The sequence below is a fragment of the Denticeps clupeoides genome, chromosome 8 (genome assembly GCF_900700375.1).
Source record: "Denticeps clupeoides chromosome 8, fDenClu1.1, whole genome shotgun sequence".
Taxonomy (NCBI): domain Eukaryota; kingdom Metazoa; phylum Chordata; class Actinopteri; order Clupeiformes; family Denticipitidae; genus Denticeps; species Denticeps clupeoides.
In genome coordinates, this window is record NC_041714.1 from 18,137,010 (window position 1) to 18,161,686 (window position 24,677).

Sequence of the window (24,677 nt, forward strand, 5' to 3'; positions counted from 1 at the left end):
ATCCCCAGGAAGAGTGGTGGTGATATTCCACCGTATGGCCAAATTGAATTGCGCGATTGCTTCAGTGCGGTTTCGGGGCAGGGTGATATTGCGATATTGTCTTTTTTGCTCTTTTTGTGGCTCCTCTCGGGGATATGAGGGTATGTCTGATATCTGACTTCCTTCCATTAGTTATGCAGCGCTGTATTGGTCTCTATGAGATGACTAGAAAGGCAGCGGGAGAGGTGCAGACAGTGCGGTGGAAGTGCATGAGCTGAGAAATAACTGGCGGTTAACAGTGATTGACAGTTAATACCGAAAGCCCTCCGGCACTACAATGTTAGAAGATATAATTTTTTTGTCAGGGGATGGGCCGGGGCCGCACTAGCAGACATGCCAGGAAGGGCCGCAGATGCAGGCGGGTGGGGAGAGGAGACGCTGGCATGGGAAGGGCGGCAGGGGAGGTCAAGAGTTCAGTCTTTGCCGTGGCTGGTCTTCAGGCAAGGTCCGGCATCGGTGAGGTTCTGAAACGGCGTCGAGGGGCAAATCCAGGAGAGTAGTCGACGGAAAGGAGCTCGGCGAGAGATGGTGTCAGTAAGACAAAAGGCGGGCAGCAACAATAGGAACAAATTCACTATTATGAGCGGGCGAGGATCCAAGATGGAAGACACCGACCGCTTCCTCTGGGTGGTTGGCCTCGTATACGTCCAGGACGGCACAGGACATTTTTATGCACAGAAACAGTGAAAAGGACAATTATTTGGTAGACTAAGATGGAGCCATTTTGAAGAATCCATATTTAGTATTTGTTGCATCAGGAGAAAGTGACGAATGTTAATTGAATCGTCTTTTTTCCTCTTTTTACCTTCATTGCTGCTTTGTTCACTATTGTCATCGTCAAAAACCGCTTGATGAGATGCTCATTGACATGAGTAAATGATCAGAAAATTTTCAGCATAAAGCTTCAGGACTGTTGGAAAACGTCCCCGTTTGTCCAAGACAAGAGTGTGAAATGCTGCCATCACAGCATTTACATTCATGGCATTTGGCAGACGTCCTCATCCAGAGCGACTTTTCTTTCGTGCTTTTATGTCACCATCAGTGGAGTAATCAGTTCTGGTTCACTAGGACTCAAACCATGAATGCAATAATTTTATTTCACTGGGTTCTAGTTTTTCTTACATAAGTCAGACAATAAGAGCAAAAGCTCCCTGACTTTTTCGTTCATTACATAACCTCACGTGTATTATTTTGTTCTATAACGTAAAAAATAACGTCATAATGTCCAAACTTTTGACGTGTTTACACAGATACACATGTGCAGGTGTATTAACAACAACAAAACACAAAATCTGCGTCATTTATTAATGAATTTGAAGCATTACAAAATAAAATAACCATTGATTGAGCTGAGGCCTGCATTTGCTGAGCCTCCTAGTACTTTTCGAACCCTCTGTGATCAATTTCGAAGGCCAGCACCTCTATTTGCACTCAAGGTCAGGTCATGTGTGGCGGTGTTGGCAGACGATGGTCAATGGTGTCAAATCTGCCGTCTGAGGCAGTAGAGTTCATGCAGGGCAGGGATTCGCTCATTATTATGCACAGCCGCCTTAACCTGGTAGACCAGTCTGTTACATCTGATTCTGAATGTACATTTTACCCGCTTGGCACGTAAAGTGAATTCACATCGGTCAATATCACCTTTGACTGTGCTTTTCGATAGGTGAACGGTCAAATGACCGTAAAACGCCACAGGTACTCCAGTCTCCTCCGTGGCTGATTCAGTACTCCTGCCTCATCACGTGTCTGACTACACACGCTGAAAAGAATTCTGCGGAGGGCTCTTGTCGCGAGGCGTCTGTGTTTATCCCGACCTTGTGTATGAATAAGTGCCCATGTTTTCCCATTCTGTGCCAGAACGCTTCGCTTTGCACACACTGTGAGCTGTATCTGATGTTTTCAGGTGGACACTACGCCAAGGAGAGCAGTCGCAGCGGAGGTCACGACCTCCATAACTTCATCTCTTCTGGCTTTGTGACCTTGGGGCGAGGTCATGTCAAAGGTACCGTGTTCTGTTCTGTTCCTGCAGCATTGTCACTTTTCTGATAAAATGTCTAATTGTTACAGTAATTAACAACCATTGTGTCCCTGAGCAAGACACTTAATCCTGAGTGTCTCCAGGGGGGGGACTGTCCCTGTAACTACTGATTGTAAGTCGCTCTGGATAAGGGTGTCTGATAAATGCTGCAAATGAAAATGACCACCTCACGTATTATTTCTCATATTATTTCCCTGGAAGCGAGGCAAATGACACCCGGTTTTATTTAAGGGGAATCAAAACCCATCTTGCTGTCAGAATCCATCAAGTGCTAGCTGGTGGCTGCCTGGTAGCGCTTTTAGTTTGTGCCGCTGTTGGGATTGTTTTGATCCATTCTGTTTTAGAGGAATTGCTAGCATTAACCTATCAAGGCATTAAAATGTGTGTTAACAGTGCTAGTTTTTAAATTATGCCTTGTACATGTACATGCCTTTGAATTCTGATTTAGAGATATTTACCAAAATGAACACGCTAATCAGCTAGCAGCAGCCTGCCGCTTGTAATGCCGCGTTTTACCTCAAGAGGTGATAGTGAGTTGCAGCTATTTCTTCTTCCTTTTGTAGTTCCGTGTTTCTCACCGCTTTGTAGTAGCTTTGACTACTAAATGGCAGATCTCCATGATCAAACTGGTGGTGGTCTCTCCCAACTCAGTAAAGTAATGAATGTTCTCCTACAACCAAAAGTCTTCAGATGGAGAACAATATTGTGTTGCGGGGCAGTGGTGGCCGAGCGGGTAAGGAAGAGGACCCGTAATCTGAAGGTTGAAGGAACCCCGAGCTGCCAAAGTGCCACTGAGCTAAGTGGCTGCCCACTGTCACCAGGGTTAAAAGCAGAGGACACATTTCATTGTGTCACCATGTGCTGTGCTGCAGTGTTTCACAATGACAATCACTTCACAGAGAACAACAGTCTCTACACACTTCGTGAAAATGGTTTTGTTCTGGTTTGTATTAAGACTTTTGCACAGAAATGTTTATATATATATATATATATATATACACACACACACACACACACACACACAGTACAGGCCAAAAGTTTGGGCACAATGTGCCCATTCAATGTGTTTACTTTATGACCATTTACGTTGGTAGATTCTCACTGAAGGCATCAAAACTATGAATGAACACATGTGGAGTTATGTACTTAACAAAAAGTGGAGACCTGACCTCCACAGTCACCAGACCTGAACCCAGTCCAGATGGTCTGGGGTGAGCTGGACCAACAAGTGCTAAACACCTCTGGGAACTCCTTCAAGACTGTTGGAGAAGCATTTCAGGTGACGACATCTTGAAGCTCATCGAGAGAATGCCAAGAGTGTGCAAAGCAGTAATCAGAGCAAAGAAACTAGAATTTAAAACATGTTTTCACTTATTTCACCTTTTTTTGTTAAGTACATAACTCAACATGTGTTCATTCATAGTTTTGATGCCTTCCATGAGAATCTACCAAAGTAAATGGTCATGAAAATAAAGAAAATACATTGAATGAGAAGGTGTGTCCAAACGTTTGGCCTGTACTGTATAAATGTATATATATTTGTGTGTAGGTACTTTATATATCCCAAAGGGAAATAGTAGAATGTGTATTTGTAAAGGTACAGAAAGAAGGTGTAACATTCACATTTTACAATTACGTCTGTTATCAGACGCACTTATCGAGTGCAAGTTACGTTCAAAAGTTACGCACAGACGTAGACAGCACATTGTATTCTTTTCTATTCTATTCATTACATTTCATTCACATCCTACGATCAGGAGCAGGTTAAAAAAAATGAGATTTTAATTCTATGATGTTCCTGCTATACTTAGCGGCGCTGCACTTAGGGTGCTAATGAATTGGTGCAGTAGACTACATGTAGGTGCTAAAGCTCAGGTGAAGCGCCCGAAACTGTCATGAAGGCGCAGGGATTGTGCTGTGCGTATGAATTCGTTGTGGAAACGTAATGGGTTCTCGGCTATGGGCTGCAGCGGCACCTTTGGAGCGTGGGCCGCCGCTCATTTTGCCGCCTTGAGTGTAGCACTCCTCCTGAAAAAAAAAAAAACACTTTTAATGGCGTGGTCCGCTTCAGAACGATTCTTTGAAGCAACGTTTACGTGAGCGAAGTGGAGATGAGAGCACATGAAGGGTTACAGATCAGCACTTTCCGAAGGTAAAAGAATTCAAGTCGCCTTTTATTAATAGCTTCTTTTTTTTTTTCCCCGAGAAGAGAACAGATTTCCTGACGCACGTCACGGGAGGCATTGTGCTGATGACGGCTTAATTAGCATGTACCCGCGGCCTGTGTTCTTACACATCCCATAGTTTATCACGTCTCCGCAGGAACTGTTGCTGCGGACTGCCTTATTTATGAATGCACCGAGCCGCCGTGGAACAAGCGATTCGGTGTGTAATTGTGGTAAACGACTTCCCGCCGTCGCCGGTCTGCGGATGAACAGAGAACGCATCCGGCGCGGAGGTGGGTAGGGGCGGCGCCGCCTCAGAGCTGCGGCTTGCCTGTGTCCTCACTGCCCGTTTCGCCGTGACATATTCACTCATGTGCAGCTCAGGCAAGGCAGCTCCATTTGTCTACAGCTGATGAAATATGAGCTGTGAGATCATTCCAGAGCTGCGGTGGCCACGGGGCAAGGGCCGGAGACCAAGTCACAGTCACTCGAGTCGCCACTGAGCCAATAGGAATCAAAGGAACGAATCCCTTCACAGCCAACAACAACAACAACATTTATTTCTTATATAGCCCAAAATCACATACAGTATGTCTCAATTGGCTTTGACAGGCCCTATAGTTGACACCCCCACACTTGACCCTTCTGCACACAAGGAAAAACTCCACACAAAAAAAAAACTCTAGGAGAGAGAAAAATAAGAAAGGAAGAAACCTTGGGAAGGAGTGATACAGAGAGGGACCCCCTTCCAGGGTAGAGTGAGCCTGCAAATGGTGTCAGTGCAGGGTTGGGGATGATATAATGATAAGTCCTACGGTTGTAGGGTTGGAGAAGTCCAGGATGTAGTCAGTGTCATGGTCTAGATTACGTGTCCATAATGATGTTACTGGTCCATTTGAAGATCCCTATAGCTGTAGTTGGAACGGTGGTGGTGGCTGTAGTGACCCTCTGGTTTGTTTCATGGTATGTCCTTGTTAAGCAGTTGTCAGGAACCAGGATTTATTTGCTGGTCTGATCACTGGGGTCTGCCAGTAGTCTGGGTGCTTGATTCCGTGTCTCGGAGAAAAACAAACAGAAGCAGCGGCAGACGGTTGCACTGTACGACATAGGCCATTACACACACACACACACACACACACACACACATGTCAATTTAGTGGGACTCATTACATACTCTCACTCATGCATCGCTGCTGAGGAGAGTCGGCAACGTTACCTGTGTGATATGCATTCACGCCCATCATGGGACATTTTTGCACAGTGTGTGTGTTGTGTGTGTGTGTGTGTGTATATATATATATATATACACACACACACACACACACACACACACACTGAGTCCCACTAAATTTTTTAAGCACAAAGTGACTTTTTGCTTAGAGACAAATGTGACTGCTGAAGGTAGCTCAGTGGGACTGGGTTAAGGTACCAGTTGGCTGCAGGATTCTGGGAAACATGGCAGTGAGGATATGTCTAAGGTCACAGCCCCTAACCGCAGACTCGTCATTTACCAATTACCATAAACACGGAGGCATGTTGTGGGCCGTGCTCGCGGAAGGTGCCGGGGGGTTTAATGCACGGTTCGGCGAGGCCTTCGCAGAGTTCATCTCCACCGCCGCCTACCTGCAATTACCGTTCCCTGTGTCCCAGTGAGCCGCGAGGAAGAGGAGGGATCTAATGACATCTGAGCGGCAGAGTGGGGTTGTGACCCCTGCTTGAGTGTTAGCCGAGCGAATGTGGGTCAGATCCCTGCAGAAGCGCGGCTCCGCCTCTCCAGTGGCGCTCTCGCCGGAGCAGGCTTCATGAATAAGAGAATATGCTGCTTCATCTCCAACCTGGGCTCAATGGGAATGTAGAGTAGAAACGTTATAGGTGCTCGTACTTATGCATTCATCAGCGTACAGTAAATCCCAGAAGCAGAATTTACAATAGCAAGGAACTCATTTTTGAAATATTGTTTTTTTGTTGGAAAATGTGTATAAATGATTTGATAAACACTTACAGCAAGTTTATTTCATTATATATATTCTTTGTAGTAAATCACACTTGGTGAAGGACCATCTGATATCAGGTCCTTCAGAAAGAATGATCAGTCAGTTTTATTATCACTGATTATAATCTAACTCTTTTAAATGAAATGCAATTTTAGGAAAACCTCAATTTGTGATGATAAATTATGATGATAATTTCCAATGATTGTGAGCATATTTTGGCCTTAAGATATCCAAAATACAGTTCTGACTGCTCAGATCTGTTGTCTATGATATTACTTTTTATTAGGCAATTATACAAAAACTGCCACTAGATGGAATTATCAGGGATTTTTAACAAAAATGTATCGCTTGGCTATAAATTGAAATTTAAATTATAACCAGTCTGACTAATTATTTTTAGACTTTTCAGCAAATTACACCCAATGCCTCTGATGCTTTACTTTTCATCCACTGAATATGAGCATGTACATAATTAGCATTTGTGTGCGTGAATTATCATGCACACAGTAAAGTGTGGCCTATCCACCTTATGAATATTGGCAAAAAGTTATATTTCTACTTATTGTGCTTATATAATATGTTTATATAATTATATTGCTAACAAATGCATGATTAACCAACTGTATTTTATTCCTTATTTCATATTTAACAAAAACATTTAAGGTTGCTGCAGAGCTAAACTGGACCTGTCTGTGTGCTTCAGATCTCATCCATATTCATGCATCCATATGCGCTTACTGAGTAGCATCATTAACACTCCCAGTAACACTTTGAGCCCAATGATTAATGCACAGTAAATGAAAAAAAAAAAGAGTCTACGAAAATCCGAGTTGAGTGCTTCAAAATAGTTTGAGGAATGCAGACGTAGTCATGATTAAGTCTTGGGGTTGCAGAGTGAAGACTCTGGTAAAAATCCGTGGGCGAGTAATCAAACGGGACGCTAAAATGATAGCGTGCGAGTATTTTAGCGTCTGCCGGGACTGAAACGCCCACCGTTCCTGGGACTGGGGGCGGGGCCGCCGAAGCCAATGATTAAGAGCTGGGGGCAGGTGCCTTCATTAACATGGCAACAAACAGGAAGTGCCGCCCACGGCCCCGCAGATGCCATCTGAGTCATCCTCCTCCTCTTCTTGTCCAGCTGTCTGTTTAAGTGCTGCGAGAGTCCTGCCTTTCCGCCTCCAGTGAAACTGACTGCTTACACCTCTTGTCTCCATCGCTTTAGTCTAGAATATGAAATGCTGTCGAGAGTACAAGCGAAGTAAAGAGTGGGGTTAAAATTCGTCTCTTGCACAAGTCTGATGCCTGCGCTGGAGCTGAGAGAGTTCGCATTCGCATTTGAACATTGAACTTGGAATTCATGAGATCCAGCGCCCCGTCAACAGAGCTCCATCGCTCCATCGTCAGCAGTGATGTGTGGGCTGGACCAAAGCGAGCAGGTGCCCACGGGCAACCACGTCCACATTTGGGTTTCTGAACAGGTCCTCTGCAATAAAATCGAAGCAAATTAGACCAAGTGAACTTTATTCTCTTGCTGTGTACAAGAACCGTAGACAAAATGGCAAGGTTTAGATACACATAGTTTAAATATGACAAATAATCAACTACGTTTACGCATAATGTGTCATATTGGGCCAGTTAGTTGCTCTAGATGGACTTGGTCAGAGCACACATTCTGTGCATGGACTTGCATCACTGCAGACTGTTCAGGGTGTCCATGCTGATGTCTACACAGCACCAAAAGAACATGAGCATCAGGACCGGCGCTTGAATTGATGGAAGAAGGTGTCATGGTCCAACGGAGCAGCCAGAGATGTGGGGAAGAGATGCAGCAGGATGAACATGGGAATTTACATTTACAGCATTTATCAGACGCCCTTATCCAGAGCGACTTACTATCAGTAGTTACAGGGACAGTCCCCCCCCCCAGAGCAATTTAGGGTTAAGTGTCTTGCTCAGGGACACAATGGTAGTAAGTGGGATTTGAACCTAGGCCTCCTGGTTAATAGGCGAGTGTGTTACCCACTAGGCTACTACCGCCAAGCTGGTGGAGTGAGTGTGCTGTGAGACATTTTGTTACTTTATCCCCATAACTAGTGGACAGAACTATGAACAAGAAGTACAAGCAGTTTGAAAACTTGCCATGTGATGCACGGGACACAGAAAACTAGTCTCACTTATTAAAACCAACTTCCACAATAAAATTCTGTGAATTCTATAAGCATTCAGACAAAATTATTGCACCAAATATAATTATTATTGCACCATTGTTATAATGGGTGTTAAAACTGTGCAACATTTCAATAAAGTAATGTTCATGCAATACCAATATATGCAATTAAAATGACCAAGATGGTGTGAAGCACAGGACATGATGCGCGGGACAACAACGTCACTGGTCTGAAAGCTACATGACTGCTGTTAAGTTTAACATATGAAAGAATTAAAATGTGATCTGTTGTATGAATATTTTATTTAAGTTGCTTTGAATTTAATTGAAATTAGTAAAAAAGTTTACATTGTGAGACATTAAAAATGTCTGCAAAACCTTCATTTTTTAAATACATTGAAATTAAATGAGGTTCCATCCAGAGTATTCATCTAAAATACTAGGACAAGTAACAAGCAAATATTACAGAATTTTTGGCATTTTGATTTAATTTGCCAGAGAATCTCCAGACTAGGAGATTCAGCCAGACTAGGAGAACAGGGGCAGCATGACGTGGCCTCACACCCGCAAGGTTGTGAGTTTGAATCCCGACTCGGAGGGTGTGTGAGGGGAGTTTACATACTCGCTCCGTGTTAGTGGGGGCTTCCCCCTGGGTTCTCCAGTTTCTTCCCACCATCCAAAGGCATGTACACTAGATGAACTGGGCATGAGTGGGGTGTGTGAGTGTGTGCACCCTGCGATGGGCTGATTCTCTACCGTGTTCTCAGGATCGACCCCGGCATCTGCGGCCATGGGTGGGACAATGCAGTGTCCAGTAAACAGGAAAAATAAGACTGGACTTTTCATAGTTGCTTTTTACAGTGGGTTCAGATGTGTCACGTCCTCAGAGGCAATACAGGATCATGAAGGAGAACACGTTTAAAATTCTGCACGGTTTGATGCCATCACTGGAGTGTGGTCTTTTTGGTGGATGTGTACCCCAGCGAATCTAATCGGATATTTGAAACCTGTGGAAACCTCTCGACTCAAAATGTTTCACTGTCATTTCACCTACAAAAATATTCCATCGTATAGCACAAACATGAATTAGAGCTGAGGAAACATATATATATATATATATATATATATGTGTGTGTGTGTGTGTGTGTGTGTGCGTGTGAGTGTGCACACAAATTTTGACAGTTTTTTTGTTGTTGCATGAGTCGATGAGTCGGTTTGTTGAGTTGAGTAAATGCAGGCCAGACGGTTCGGTTTTTAGAGAACAGTGTGTGTCTGAAAGTGCTTCAGTAAGCAGGGTACGTCATAGATGTTCCTAGAACCGTCCTTCTATATAGAGAGCGCTGGTGCTCTAAAAATAATCAGAGTGACCTGCTGTCTATTTGTTCAGGTCACTGAAAGACGTTTGACTTATTCGCTTGCTGGACAGTGGACAAATGGCGTGGCTGGACATGTGGGACGCAGACTGCTGACATCTCTCCCTCAGCCGGCCCCTGTAGACGTCCATTTTAGACACTTGAAGCTATCGGGCAGTCTGCCTGGCAGTCAGGTGTGCAGGATCGTGAAGCCGGAGCTCACTCTGGATTGCAAAGCTTCATCGGCCGGCCGGCTGTACTCCACATGATGGCACATTAGACAAAAGTGCGCTTGTTATGCACACGGGGGCACAAAAACAGAAAGAATGGCCATGAGAGGTTATTGTTGTGCATCATTCAGATATTTTGCATTAGTAAAATGGGCATAATATTCATTAGGATTTCCTAGACTTTGCAAAATGAGTGAACAGTCTCTTAATCTTGTGGTATACGGCGAGTTTTTTTGCCTGTAGCCTGACATCATTGCACCGACCCTTGCATTGCGGGGTGGTGCTAGAACACCCCAGGGAGCTTTGGCGGAGTCCTGCGGCGAATGTAGATGCCCTGCTGCACGCCTTCACTTCATACACTTCACTCTGTTCTACTCATTCGACGGACAAATGCTTTGCACACTCCACAATGGACTTGTACCCAATCATGGCGATCCTATCCGAATGCAATCCGTATATACCGCTACACTGTACGTAGTTATTAATCACCAGGGGCAGTGGTGGCCTAGCAGGTAAGGAGGTAAGGTTCGAGTCCCGGGCCACCAAGGTGCCGCGAGGTGCCACTGAGCAATGCACCGTCCCCACACACTGCTCACTAAGGGTGATGGCTAAATGCAGAGGACGCATTTCATTGTGTCACCGTGTGCTGGGGTGTTTCACAATGACAATTCACTTCACTTTCTTTCATCGTGTCTCACAAGAGTCTTGTATCCTTCGAGGAATTTTTTCCTTGCTGTTATCGCCTGGGGCTCACACTGCATCGCTTTTATTTTAGAGGTTTTGTGCTCATGTACATTGTAAAAAGCGCCTTACAAATACAAAAATTAATTGCCTGTTTTCAACGTTTTTTTAGAGCTCATTAAAAAAAATTTGACATCATTGGAGGCTGTTGACTTTTTATTAACTTTTAGTTTAATTTTCAAAATGTTTTTTATGTTTAATAAAGGTTTTGTACCCTTTTTATGTGCTTTGGCACTTATTGGTTTATATTATATTATGCCGATTAGAACTCCATTAGAAGTGTGTGCTAACGAGGCTCATTTTCAGACTTCTCTGCATCTCAAAATCTCTGCATCGTAGGACAGTCCCAACCATGTCCCTGCCATTTTGGTATCTGCTGCATAGCAGCACACACCTAACCCCCCCACAGCGCTGCTCGTCGACGTGCTGCTTATATCATTGGAATTGTTTGCCGCCGCCGCATGAATGAGTGCATTGTTGCAGCCGCTTCTCGGCGCAGGCTCGTTCTTGCAGGCGGGTAATCCGTTTGTGCTCCCCCTCAATACCAGATAAGGCTCTTCAGCAGCTTGTTCTGTCTGCCGGGTCTGTTGGAGCAGCCACAGTCACAATTATCCCGAATAGGAATAAAACCCAGACGCTGAAACAATTATTACGGAGTGGCCCGTGGCGGCAAAACTCCAAACCGTCGATCGCAATTTTAATGGCTGTAAAGTTTTTTTTTTTCTCGCTACATCAGGGCGTTGCCAAGGTGATTGAGGCTGCGGTTGCTTCGTATGATTTCCTGCCCCGAGGAGCTCCAGGTTTCAGGAAGGATGCTACAGATGAGAGATATATGACTCAGAGGGCCGCAGACGCCTCCTAATCTGATACCAGGACAGATGAGATTACCCTGACTGCTACGGTGTGTAACACACTCGCAAGGAAAGGGCGGACAAGATCGGCCGCCGGTTCTCATTTAGTCAAAGACTGAGGCATTCGCATTTCTTTTTGCTTCTTTCTACACGTAGACAGGATATAAAAATCATAGAACTCGTGCATGCTTAATATTTGCGGCATGTAGGTGCCGTGTGAGCGGATGACAAACAGTCAGCCCCCCCCCCCCAATATGTATTCTCATTAGAGGAAAATGCCAATAAAAGGCACCCGTTATCAATCCTGCTTTCTTGACCTCAAATCCATCAGCCGCGCCACCTGCGAGGCAAACTTGAGTTGCCAGTAATCTATAATTCATGCGCAGTGATGGGGGAGCAGTCGTCCCCTTCCTCCTTCATCTTCTCCTCTCCCGTTACTATTTTCTCACGACATTGTGAGGCTCCACAAACAGGATGATTGTTTTCCCGTCCTCCCATTGTGGGGGGAAATCTGAATGGGGAGCTGCCTTGTCATTCGGACCACACTGGCTCGGAGCGGTCTCGTGGCATTGTGTAAAGTAATGGGAAGCAAATTAGGAATTATCAGCCCCAGGTATAATCCACCCGGATATCTGTCCTTTATTCCGCAGTTGGCGCGTTTAGAATGACTGTGGAGGGGCGGTATCTACCACACAGTATTGGGTTCAGGAAATGCTGCCATGTTCAGTAGTGTCCATTAGGAGTGTTGAGATTAATTTCACAATTGATGCATGGCGATGCGGACGTGGAACATAACTGATTACATCGCAATGACCTTGCTTGGTTATTTTCTAGATAAAACGTAGCGCCGGCTGTGGCTTCCTGATCCGAGTACAGCGCCGGTCCGGGCAGGAGTTCCGCCTCGGCCACACGGACGTTCCAAATGAGCTCCCTCTGCTTTGTAGCTGCGTTCTCTTGACGCCTTTGAACATCATCCAAATGCAGATGCTTTTCGGACGCTTTGTAAAACAGTTTGCATTCATCTCACTGACGTTTCTGAAAGCATAATGTGAAGAAACAAAGAAAAATTGATGGGGTGCATCATGATACACCGATAATCGAATTGTGAGACCAGTGAAGGTTCACACCTCCAGTTTCCATGTATTTGATGTGTTAGGTTGGCTGGTCTGAAGAACCAGATCCAAGATTGTGTCGTTGAGTTGCGTAGCCCCTGCATTTCTCTATGTTCCATTATGAAATACAGCGCATTATTCTACCGTGTGATATTCTTGGACCGGCAAATGTTAAAAAGCTTCATTAATTGAGATAATGAGGGTTTTTTTTCTTCTACTAGAGATAAAATGAGCCCAGAGAGATCACGTCCTTCCAGAGAAGGACAGCAGGCTACATTTCACTCGAAAAGAATTGTTGAGCTAAAATGACGTACATCTTTTCTCTTTTTTTGTAAATTAAATGTTTTTTTGTTAGATTACATTTCTGTTTTAATTACTTTGGTTTATTTCTTATTTAAATGATTTCTGTACAGGGATTAGTATATTTTACTTATTGTAGCCTTCAAGTGTAAAGGCAAATTTAAGTTAATGATCTTTAATGAGGTTTTTATGAACAGATTTTACAATGGGAGGACAGCGCTCACACATGCTACTTTACATTTACAGCATTTGGAAGACGCCCTTACCCAAGCACATTACAGCGTGCTTTCATGTTACCATCTATGAAGTAATCAGTTCTGCTTCACATTGTTCACTCTGTTGTTGTTTTTCCTGCATAAGTCAGACTAGAAGAAAGTTAGTCTAAGTTTTCTCTTGAGTTCTTGAGCTTCCATTTGTAAACACTCCATTTGAAGTTCTTGAGAAGTTCTTGAGCTTCCATTCGAAAACACTCCATGACTGTGCTGCTCTGACCTCGAGGGGAAGTTCATTCCACCATCTAGGGGCCAAGACAGAGGAGAGTCTAGATGAGTGTCTTCCTCATACCTTCAGCGGTGGAGGGAGCGTAGCAGTGGGGTGGTGTGGGAGAATTTCCGAAGGTTGAAGACAAGTCATGCTGCTCTAATGTATGTTAGCCGTGGTGGCCGGGTGGCACTCAAAGGTAGACCTGCTAGAAGGGAGTTACAGTAATCCAGTAGGGAGATTACTAGGGACTCAACAAGTATCTGGGTGGAATCTAGATGGTGATGTGTGTCGAGAGGGAGAGTTGGTGGTCTATAGTTACTCCAAGATGGCGTGCCGCTGTAGAAGGAGAGATCTGAGAGTTGTTCAGGTAGCTAGCAAGATCCTGATGTGGTGAAGAATCTGCTGGAATGAACATTAGTTCTGTTTCGGTGGGATTGAATTTTAGATGATGGGCTGCCATCCAAGATGAAATGTCAGTTCGACGTGCAGAGATTTTGGAAGCAGCATGTGCATCTGAGGGAGGAAGAGGGAAGATGAGTTGTGTGTCGTCAGCATAGCAGTGGTAGGATAAGCTCATTTTGGTTTACCTCCTCATTTTGCAGGACTAAAACCTGCGACCATCTATATGTCACATGTGCAATCATGATGGAAATTCTTTGGTTCTTGTTTTGTCTCTTTATGGATGTAAATCTTGAGGACACCTTTGCCCTTATGCTAAAACACCGTTAGAAAATGTTGCCCAATGTATTAAAAACGGCTTCTTCTTGGTTCTTCATCTTACACTTACTGTTGGATGAAAGCTGCCAATATTGTCAAAACTGTTAAAAATATTTTTTTTCCCCAAAAGCTGCAGTGATTATCTACGGAGTTGCTTAATGCCAAGACTCAGATTGGCAGGAGCCGACGTGGCAACAATGCAAGTTGTCACTTTAACGTGAAAGGTGTAACACGGCTTGTGCATTCTGTGCCACTGCAGAAAAACCGGGGGTCTCCATGGAAGCAGCCTGCCTCCTGTGCCACTCACCACTACATATACACTAGCACACAGTGGATAAAAAAAGGTGAATGTGCAGAAAACAGGCTTTTATTCATTTTTTATTAGAATTATGCATTTCAAGATACCTTCATTAAGCATTACTGATATTTGACTTTTTTCCAGAAAGGAATCAAATGAGCTAAGACCTCTGTTATTAATATTCACAGTTGCAATCATGTTGCAGTTGATTTGTATTAATATAGGTTATAATTATTAGTAGAGTAGAGTAGGTTGTACATGTTACACTTTAGCGCTGTTCTGTTTACTGGTGACGGGAGTTTTGTGAAAACTCCTCCTTTTGGTCAGAATGCCTCCTGTGACCGGGAGAACTAACTGAGGGACGACCTGTTCAAAGTGAAGAAACGTGTGTGCAGGGGTTGGGTCTCAGAAGACCCGACCTGGACTGCCTTTCGCGCCGTCGCACGCTTTGCGGAACTGAACCCGTGAACCCTGCCTCAGTTTGCGTTTCTTGAGGGACGTGCAGAAGAGGTGAGGACAGACGGGCCAGGTTAGGCGCTTGTCTTGGAAACTGAGGGAGAAACAGCCTGTTCGCAATGCAGCTGACAACAGGAGATGTTGGGCAGCTAGACAAGGCTTGTATTTCTTCATTGTGTACTATTGTAAGAGTCGGCTTTTTTGGTATAAACACAGCCAGTACAAGAAGCTGTTGTTATACGCCCAGCCCATCGTGTTGTGCTCATTGTGTGTGACCACTGCAGCAGGAGTTTGGTTGTTTGAAAAGGTTTTCTGACAAAAAACGGAGAATACATTTTCCTGTGTATGCGAGAATAATGTACGTCAGCGTTGTGTGTGAATGTGTGTTTTAAAGAATGCCGTTTGCCTCACGGTCCTTACAATCTGCCCGGCCCGTCCAGCAGCTGGTTCAGATCATGTACCAACACGCAGCATTGCTCACCCTACCAGTGCTGACATACATCTTCTGAAGACAGATTGTTCGAGCATTTATCAGTTGAAAATACATATGGCCTGTTTTTTAATTGTCAGTGTGACCCGACACAACACTTGTCATAGCAGCACGTTTGGTGGTAGTAGCCTAGTGGGTAACACACTTGCCTATGAACCAGAAGACCCAGGTTCAAATCCCACTTACTACCATTGTGTCCCTGAACAAGACACTTAACCTTAAGTTGCTCCGGTGGGGACTGTCCCTGTAACTACTGATTGTAAGTTGCTCTGGTTAAGTAAATGCTGTAAATGTAACATTTATTTCTTATATAGCCTGAAAATCACATACAGTATGTCTCAATGGGCTTTGACAGACCCAACAGTTGACACCCCCCACACTTGACCCTTCTGCACACAAGGAAAAACTCCACACAAAAAAACTCTAGGATGGAGAAAAAAAGAAAGGAAGAAACTTTGGGAAGGAGTGATACAGAGAGGGACCCCCTTCCAGGGTAGAGTGAGCCTGCAAATGGTGTCAGTGCAGGGTTGGTGATGGTTTGTACAAAAACTTACTACCATTGTGTCCCTGAGCAAGACGCTTAACCCTGAGCGTGTCCAGGGGGGGACTGTCCCTGTAACTACTGATTGTAAGTCGCTCTGGATAAGGGCGTCTGGTAAATGCAGTCAATGTAAATGTTTTCCAGATTTCTTTTATCACTTAGTGAACACTCTTCTACTGTTGGATACTTTCAAAACGTCTTTATTTCTGCGATTATGTGGATATTCTTGGCAAGTCTGTTTATGGGTTATAGGCTTATGGTTACTGGTGGTTATTGGTGCTGTTTCTCCATGTGTTGAGCCCTGAAGCTTTGCTATAATCACCATAACACGTTTGAAATAAGATTATGAGGCTGTGCTAATGCTGCAGTTTCTCATCATCACAGCAATTCCACAGTCTAATCATGGCTCCTCGACTGGTTTATGTGCGTTCGCCAATATTCCGAATGTTGGCCTTGTCGGCCTGGAGCAGATACGCCCTAATGATCAGTTCTCCAAAGTGACACGTTATATTCCGTAGGATTTGTTCATAGAGAGAACCAGAGCGAATGTAACTGTAGGACCTGATGGAGATGAGTGTATATGCATCTCCTTTACCGGAGGCCAAGTCATTGTGGGAAAAAAAAGTAAAAACCCTCATCAAGAACTGAGAGCACAGTTCAGTGTTGCACCGCCAAAAGTGCTGTCAGGATGGTCCTGTCTACCTTTCGCTCACGGAGCTTTGAATGAACTGAGGGACAATCTGAATTTGGAACCGACCAACACATTTACATTTACGGCATTCATCAGACGCCCTTATCCAGAGCGACTTACAATCAGTAGTTACAGGGGACAGTCCCCCTGGAGCAACTTAGGGTTAAGTGTCTTGCTCAGAGACACAATGGTAGTAAGTGGGATTTGAACCTGGGTCTTCTGGTTCATAGGCGAGTGTGTTACCCACTAGGCTACTATCCACTAGGCTACTACCACCCCTGTGCTGCAACACTGCAGCACAGCGAAATTTAACCCATCAGCCATGACAGGCCCCCGAGGAGCAATGTGTGGGGATGGTACCTTGGACGGTACCCACTGCCCTATTTGGTAAATTGATGAGGCATGGAGATGGTGACATTTTATCGAGAGCGTAAACAGAATATGAATGAGAAACCAGAGTTGTGACTGACCTGAGGCATGAGGGTCACACCAGTGACTTGGTTTAGGGCACTTGCTCAACGTCCTGCTCAAAATTGTCCTCATTCTGGAAGTGTATAAATGATTTGCGCATTCCTGTTATAACTGCAGGCTCCGTGGTTAATCAATCAAAAACTCATATGTAGCTGATGTGAATGGGATTCTTGCATGGAACGCTTGCATGGTGGTAGCATGGTGCAAGTAAAAATGGTGTGAGGCATTTATACTGTTCATGGTGTAAAAGTGAAACACTGCAGCACAGCGCACGGTGAGACAATGAAATGTGTCCTCTGCCTTTAACCATCACCATCACCCGGGGTGCAGTGTGTGGGGACGGTGCTTTGCTCAGTGGCACCTCAGTGGCACCTCGGCGGCTCGGGATCCCGATTATGGGTCCGTTTTCTTACCCACTAGGCCACCACTGCCCAAAGATCATAAGGCCCTTTAAATCCAATCTTTATCACCCACTGATGATTAGAATTGACTGGCTGTGACATGGATCTTCCCTTTGCACAGCTATAATGCAAAAAATCTGTTATTTTTTCAATGATTAACGGGTTTGGTCTGTGATGTAAGAGATCAAGTGGAAAAAAAGTACCTTTATACTGGGACAAAAACAGTAGTCAAATTCAAATTCTATTATGTAGAGCTGTATTTTGCTGAAACGGGGTTGAAAATGAATGCTTTAATTGATTTGACATATTTAATGGATTAAAATGAATGAGCGTCATTTAGTTCAGTACTGTATGCGTTGCATTAACAATTGATTGTAGGCATGTCTGCCGTGCAGATAGCGCAGGGGGGTAACCAATCTTTAACCTGGCATAAACCCCACTGATTGGCTGCCATGTGCACTAGGTCATTTTGCATCAATGCGACTGGCCATTGTGTTCACAGGGAAATTTACATAAATGGATTTGATTGGCCGGCACTTGCTTTGTGCTGTCAAAGCAACATTTTTTAATCAATTGACAGTCCTAATTAAAACATAATATTGAATCTTTTGCATTAGTGTTAGTCACAAAGCAGAAAATTGGTCACATTTTTGCCTCAGCATTAAAAAATGTTGTCACATGGTCTGACCATAATTGTGAAAACGTTTCCAGCAAGTTCTTTTTAGGTAACTGGATAGGTGACAGTAATGTTAGTAATGTAAAGTATAATCTGTTGTGCTCATGCATGTGTTGATGCTTTAAGTCGGTAGAGGATTTCTTGTGTGTAAAAGTCTGCTGCCTTGTGGTGCAACAAATTATAGAGCTTCATATTTCAAACTGAAAGTGCCACTTTCCGTATGATGTCAATGCTACATACATTTTATTGTGTGCACAGTTCACACACTGAAACATAACCACAATGTTTTTTTTTTATTGCCTTCTAGAAAAAAAAAAAAAAAAAGAAGTGTCATGCAGTTCCTGCACTGCTAATTTCTCTTAAATCCTTTGTTGGAGAGTTAAGGTTCTCCAAGCTGGAAAGATGGTTAGTATGTTGTCAGGATCAACACTCCTATTCCAGTACTGCTCCATTGGTATTTGTGTCAAGAAATACAATTACCAATATAATTACATAAACATCCAAATTTGATATTTTTCAATCATGAATGTAACACAGGGCTCTACACTAACTTTTTTTCACTGGTTGCACTGATGTTGCACAAAAGTTAGGTGCACCAAACGTTCGACTTCATCGCATTTAACAACACAGTGTTACAGGTTCGCTTTTAATTGATTTTAAATTGCTGTCCATATTGGCAAAATTGACTTGCAAACGATTAAATAACAATCTGGTTAACATAAAGTTCTTTATTTGAAGCACAGTACTACAGGAAAGGTAAATCTCTGAAAATGTGTATACAGCTTAAAGTGCTTCTTTGAGCTGAAATCGGCTGGTTGCACTGGTGTGACATCCTTTTTTTAGTTACCAATTTGAGAAATTAGGTCACGTGTGCGACCAAATTGGTCACACTGTAGAGCCCTGCATATAGACATTAGAACCTTCAGATGGCCGTATGAAATCCTTTTTTTCCCCTTAAAATTCCATTTTTTTATTTCAATTCTTTTAAATTCCATATTTTCCATTATAAATGTATTTACTCACTGTGTAAAAACTGTGTGAAACTGTAGGGGAAAAATAAAATGCAGTATGACAAATCACATTTAATCACTGTTCAAAAATGTACTTGGGCATTTACTCACTGCTTTTGTAGACCATTTACATGTAAATAATATGTGCATTTCATGCAAAGAACTGTTTCACAATATTACCCTTCTTCTTCCTTTATATTATCCTTCCTTTTGTGGAATAAAAGTGCTTCACATTTGAACTCAACATAAAAAAACTTGTGTGTAGTGGGCTGCATTTTTATTACAACGGATCCCATTTTATTTGTTGGATTCAGCGATTCTGTCCGTGTTTTCCGCATTGTGGAAGTCATAGGACCAGGAGTGTACCAGGAGTGAAAATTACTACTATACGCTACTGTTACCCAGGTATTTTTATAAATATTGGCCATCTAATTTGACCTGTGGAGTGATAGGAACTGGGAACTGTCGTACCATTGCCACAGTAGCCAGATAATCAATGTTGGTCAATTCACGTCTTGTGATTTCAGTGTTGTGGCTGATAATATGAGCAATACATTGACTGTGCTGAAGTGGACTGTCAAGTTATGCATATAAACAGTGAGTCTTTAACAATGGCGGCCCACTTAACACCAACACATACATAAGGTTTATCACCCCTCACCCCCACATTGTTATATTGGTCTCTGTTGTAGCTGTACATTTGATGAAACTCTGTTCATCAAATGTGTGTGAGGATCAGACTGTTGCTGCCGGATGCAGTTATCTGAGATGACACCATGCACCCATGCTGCTTGAAAAGGATATACGATGAGGCTGCAAAGCATGATTGGCAAGCCTGTCACTGGCTGCTAAAGATGATGAAGTCGAACTGGGGAATTGCGATATCAAAGGAATTTATTTATAATAATGGAAATAGCAAAAGCAGTCAAAACCTGTAAATTCCACTTTTTTCCTATTTTTGTTATATTGTTAAATATTATCTGTTATTATATTTTTGATCACAGTTGGGATTTAAGGACAGGTTATATTTGTTAATTTGCATATATATATTGTACATTTAAAAAAAATAACCTTATACATAATATAATGATTACAATTTATTACATCTTAAGCATATATGTGATCATCGTACTCTCTTTTTTTTTATGTGAATTTATTTAGTTTTTTTCGGTACACAGGCTTATAGATTTGGGTGATCTGATGCCAGATTGTTTGTCTGTTGGCTTGAACCCTCTGTGGTTTCTTGCCCCGAAAGCATTGACCTTTAGATTATCACCACCCAGAATGAAAAAGATCCATTGTGCCACCCTGTCGCTCGCACTCATTGCTGAGCCTCTTTGTGCTCTCTGTAGCGCCATTTGGATGAATGCAAGGATGGCTGGATGAAGTCTGTGTGCAGTCGTGTTAATACACAGGGCTGGAGCTTGTTATTTTAATACAGGAGAACATGTTAACATGGCATTGTTTTCCATATTTGTCTTCCATTGTTGTCAAGTATAGTTGTTTTGGGTGGCCAGTCTTAATTTTAGTTTTGCCTACTTTTTACATCAAGCTGTCATTTAACTTTCTATTGGTCTTAGTCACATCTAGTCAACCAAAAGTCTGAGTCTTATTTTAGTCAAAAGTATCCATGATAATTTTATTCAATTACTTTTTTTTTTAGTAATGCAATTCTGTTTAACCCAGTCAATATAGTACAAATACCTAGTGGAACAGACACAACATATCTTATTATTATATAAATGTTGCTCAAACTTTATAGACTCAAAAATACAATACATCAATTTCACACATGGAAGACACTTAGCTTATGAGTGTATGGATGATTTTTTTTATGCTTTTGACCACACATTCTTCTTTCTTTTCCACTCTATTATAAAGAAAGTGCATCTAAGATTGCTTCGTCTTTTTCTCCCACCCATCTGATAACCCACTACAAGTATTAAGGAATCTAATTATCTAATTAATGCCGCAAATGTGTATTTTGGAAGTGACATCATCTGTGCAACTGGATGGAAGTCACAGGAAGCAGAAATACTGCATAAGAAGAATGCGATTAAACAAGAGGAAATAAGAGCAGTCTCAAAAATGAAGAGACATTTTAGTATATTTCTTATTTTGTAAAACATAGTCTTGTTTAAAATGAGATATTTCACTGTAGTTATTGTCACTTGTCCAGCATTTACGTTGTTTCCCTCAAAAAGGTCAAAAAAGATAATTGACGAAAAGGTTAATTGACAAAGATATTTCATCATAAATTTTGTTGACAAAAAAAAAAAAAAGTGAAGTGATTGTCACATGTGATAGACAGCAGCACAGCACACAGTGCACACAGTGAAATTTGTCCTCTGCATTTAACCCATCACCCTGAGTGAGCAGTGGGCAGCCATGACAGGCGCCCGGGGAGCAGTGTGTGGGGACGGTGCTTTGCTCAGTGGCACCTTGGCAGATCGGGATTCGAACCGGCAACCTTCTGATTACAGGGCCGCTTCCTTAACCGCTAGGCCACCAATATGACTTTCAAGTTAGCAATATGCATCATCTGTCCAAATACACTCATTGGTGGGCATTGGTATCATAAAAATGATAAAAAGCAGTGTGGCTCTGGACAAAATCAATCCACCGGTGCTGAGAGCTGCTGATGCTTCTGCTTAATTTCCTTCCTCTTTATTTGGTTGTTTGTACACTCGTGCACACGTGCCCTCCAAACTCGTGACACACCTCTGAAGAGCACATTAAAATGGCTGCGGACGTCTGGAAAATATGAAGATTAACATAGCATAGTATCATAAATATTTTAATGAATTGCTTAATATGAGACTTTTGTTCCGCTGCGCTATGGAGCATGATGCCTTGTCAGGTTGGGGGAATAATCCTTGTGCAGTGGTTATTCACCAGACTGTCTTTCTGCAGACACATAAGGACACTTGAAAATGTGCTCAGAAATATTTAATTAAAACTTGAGGAAATTATTGATGCAGCTCTAAAATACCCTTGGGGGGGTGTTACCCTGACAAGGGCAACACCAGCCTTTTCTTCCACTCTTTCTTTAATAAGTGAAGATGATAGTAATTAGTAGGAGCAGGATCTCAGTCCGAGTGCAGCAGGCCTGGGTTTCATATTCAACCGAAGAAGATCCACATAACAGGGCCGGTTCTAGGCAGGCTGTCACGGTGGCTGGACATGGAGGACGCATACGCACTGCGTCATACAATTACAATAACGCAAGACTGGGGGAAATATCGACCAAACAACGACCCAACGTCGAACAGAAAGAACAGGGCAGCTTCAGGACAGATTAAATTTTAATTTAAGTTAAGTCGGGGCAGTGGTGGCCCCGTAATCAGAAGGTTGCCGGATCGAATCCCGATCCGCCAAGGTGCCACTGAGTAAAGCACCGTCCCCACACACTGCTCCCCGGGTGCCTGTCACGGCTGTCCACTGCTCACCAAGGGTCATGCTTATAAGCAGAGGACACATTTTGTCACCGTGTGCTGTGCTGCAGTGTTTCACAATGACAATCACTTCACTTTCACTTTAATCTTAAATGATATTAAATCAAAAACGTCGCTCATAGAACACATTTCCACAAGACATAAGACTGAACCCTTTCTGATCATTCACTCATGTTAATGAGCATCTCATCAAGCAGTGATGATGCCAAGAGTGAACAAAGCAGCCATGAAGGTGAATAGAGGTGACTGTGAAAAAACAGATTCATCAAACACTGATGCCGGTGAATTAAATGTAAATGTACAGTATTGTTCAAAATAATAGCAGTGCAATGTGACTAAACCAGAATAAACCAGGTTTTTAGTATATTTTTTTATTGGTACATGGCAAACAAGTTACCAGCACGTGCAGTAGATTCTCAGACAACAAACAACACCCAGCATTCATGATACGCACGCTCTTAAGGCCGTGCACTTCGGTAATTCGTTTTAAGAAAAAAAGCAGTGTGGCATTCAATGAGTGAGGTCATCAATTTTGTGAAAAAAACTGGTGTGAATCAGGTGGCCCCAGTTTAAGGATGAAGCCAGCACTTGTTGAACGTGCATTTGAAAGCCTGGGGAAAATGGGTCGTTCAAGACATTGTTCCGAAGAACAACTTGATTAAAAAGTTGATTGGAGAGGGGAAAACCTATAAAGAGGTGCAAAAAATTATAGGCTGTTCAGCTAAAATGACCTCCAAGACCTTAAAATGGAGAGAAAAACCAGAGACGAGGAAGAGAACGGAAGACAACTATCAAAATGGATCGAAGAATAACCAGAATGGCAAAGGCTCAGCCACTGATCAGCTCCAGGATGATCAAAGGCTGTCTGGAGTTACCTGTAAGTACTGTGACGGTTAGAAGACGTCTGTGTGAAGCTAATCTATTTTCAAGAATCCCACACAAAGGCCCTCTGTTAAAAAAAAAAGGCATGTGCAGAAGAGGTTACAATTCGCCAAAGAACACATCAACTGGCCTAAAGAGAAATGGAGGAACATTTTGTGGACTGATGAAAGTAAAATTGTTCTCTTCGGGTTAAAGGGCCACAGACAGTTTGTGAGAAGACCCCCAAACTCTGAATCCACAGTACACAGTGAAGACATTGAAGCATGGTGGTGCAAGCATCATGATATGGGCATGTTTCTCCTACTGTGGTGTTGGGCTTATTTATCGCACACCAGGGATCATGGATAAGTTTGCATATGTCAAAATACCTGAAGAGGTTATGTTGCCTTATGCTGAAGAGGACATGCCCTTCAAAATGGGTGGTTCAACAAGACAATGACTCCAAACACACTAGTTAATGTGTAAAGTCTTGGTTCCAAACCAACAAAATGAATGTTATGGAGTGGCCAGTCCAATCCCCAGACCTTAATCCAATCGAGAATTTGTGGGATATCAAAAATGCTGTTTCTGAAGCAAAACCAAGAAATGTAAATGAATTGTGGAATGCTGTTAAAGAATCATGGAGTGGAATAACAGCTGAAAGGTGCCATAAGTTGGTTGACAGATTTGAAGCAGTTATAAAAAATGGTGATATGTTGTGCTATAGCTGATAGATGCTGTTAAAATGTAAAAATACAACAAAATATTAGTTTAGTGATTCACAGGTTTTTGCTAAATCCTAGAGAAAAACTTTTGTACAAAATATTTTTGAGTTTGTACAGTCAGCGGCAGACACTGCTATTTTTTGGAACTAATTACCGAAGTGCACGGCCTTAAGAGCGTGCATATCATGAATGCTGGGTCTTGTTTGTTGTCTGAGAATCTACTGCACTTACTGGTAACTTGTTTGCCATGTTCAATACAAAAATCACAAAAAACCTGGATTATTCTGGTTAGTCACATTATGCATTGATAAATGCATTGATGCAGAAATAATTTATGCTATTTTTTCCTTTTTAGCTCTAAAATGTTATCCACACATAAAAAATTTCCCACCATTTTGAATGAAGCGGATGTC

General features: G+C 42.7%; 1 protein-coding gene across 5 annotated transcripts in view; it reads left to right on the forward strand.

Moving 5' to 3' along the window:
- The window catches only part of LOC114795806 (protein shisa-6-like), a 54,065-nt gene that overhangs the window by 3,617 nt on the left and 25,771 nt on the right, over positions 1-24,677 (forward strand). For all 5 annotated transcript variants that reach the window (XM_028989460.1, XM_028989461.1, XM_028989463.1 and 2 more), the window contains exon 4: positions 1,943-2,041. In XM_028989460.1, the coding sequence (XP_028845293.1) occupies positions 1,943-2,041 (99 nt within the window). The remainder of the gene's footprint in view (positions 1-1,942; positions 2,042-24,677) is intronic.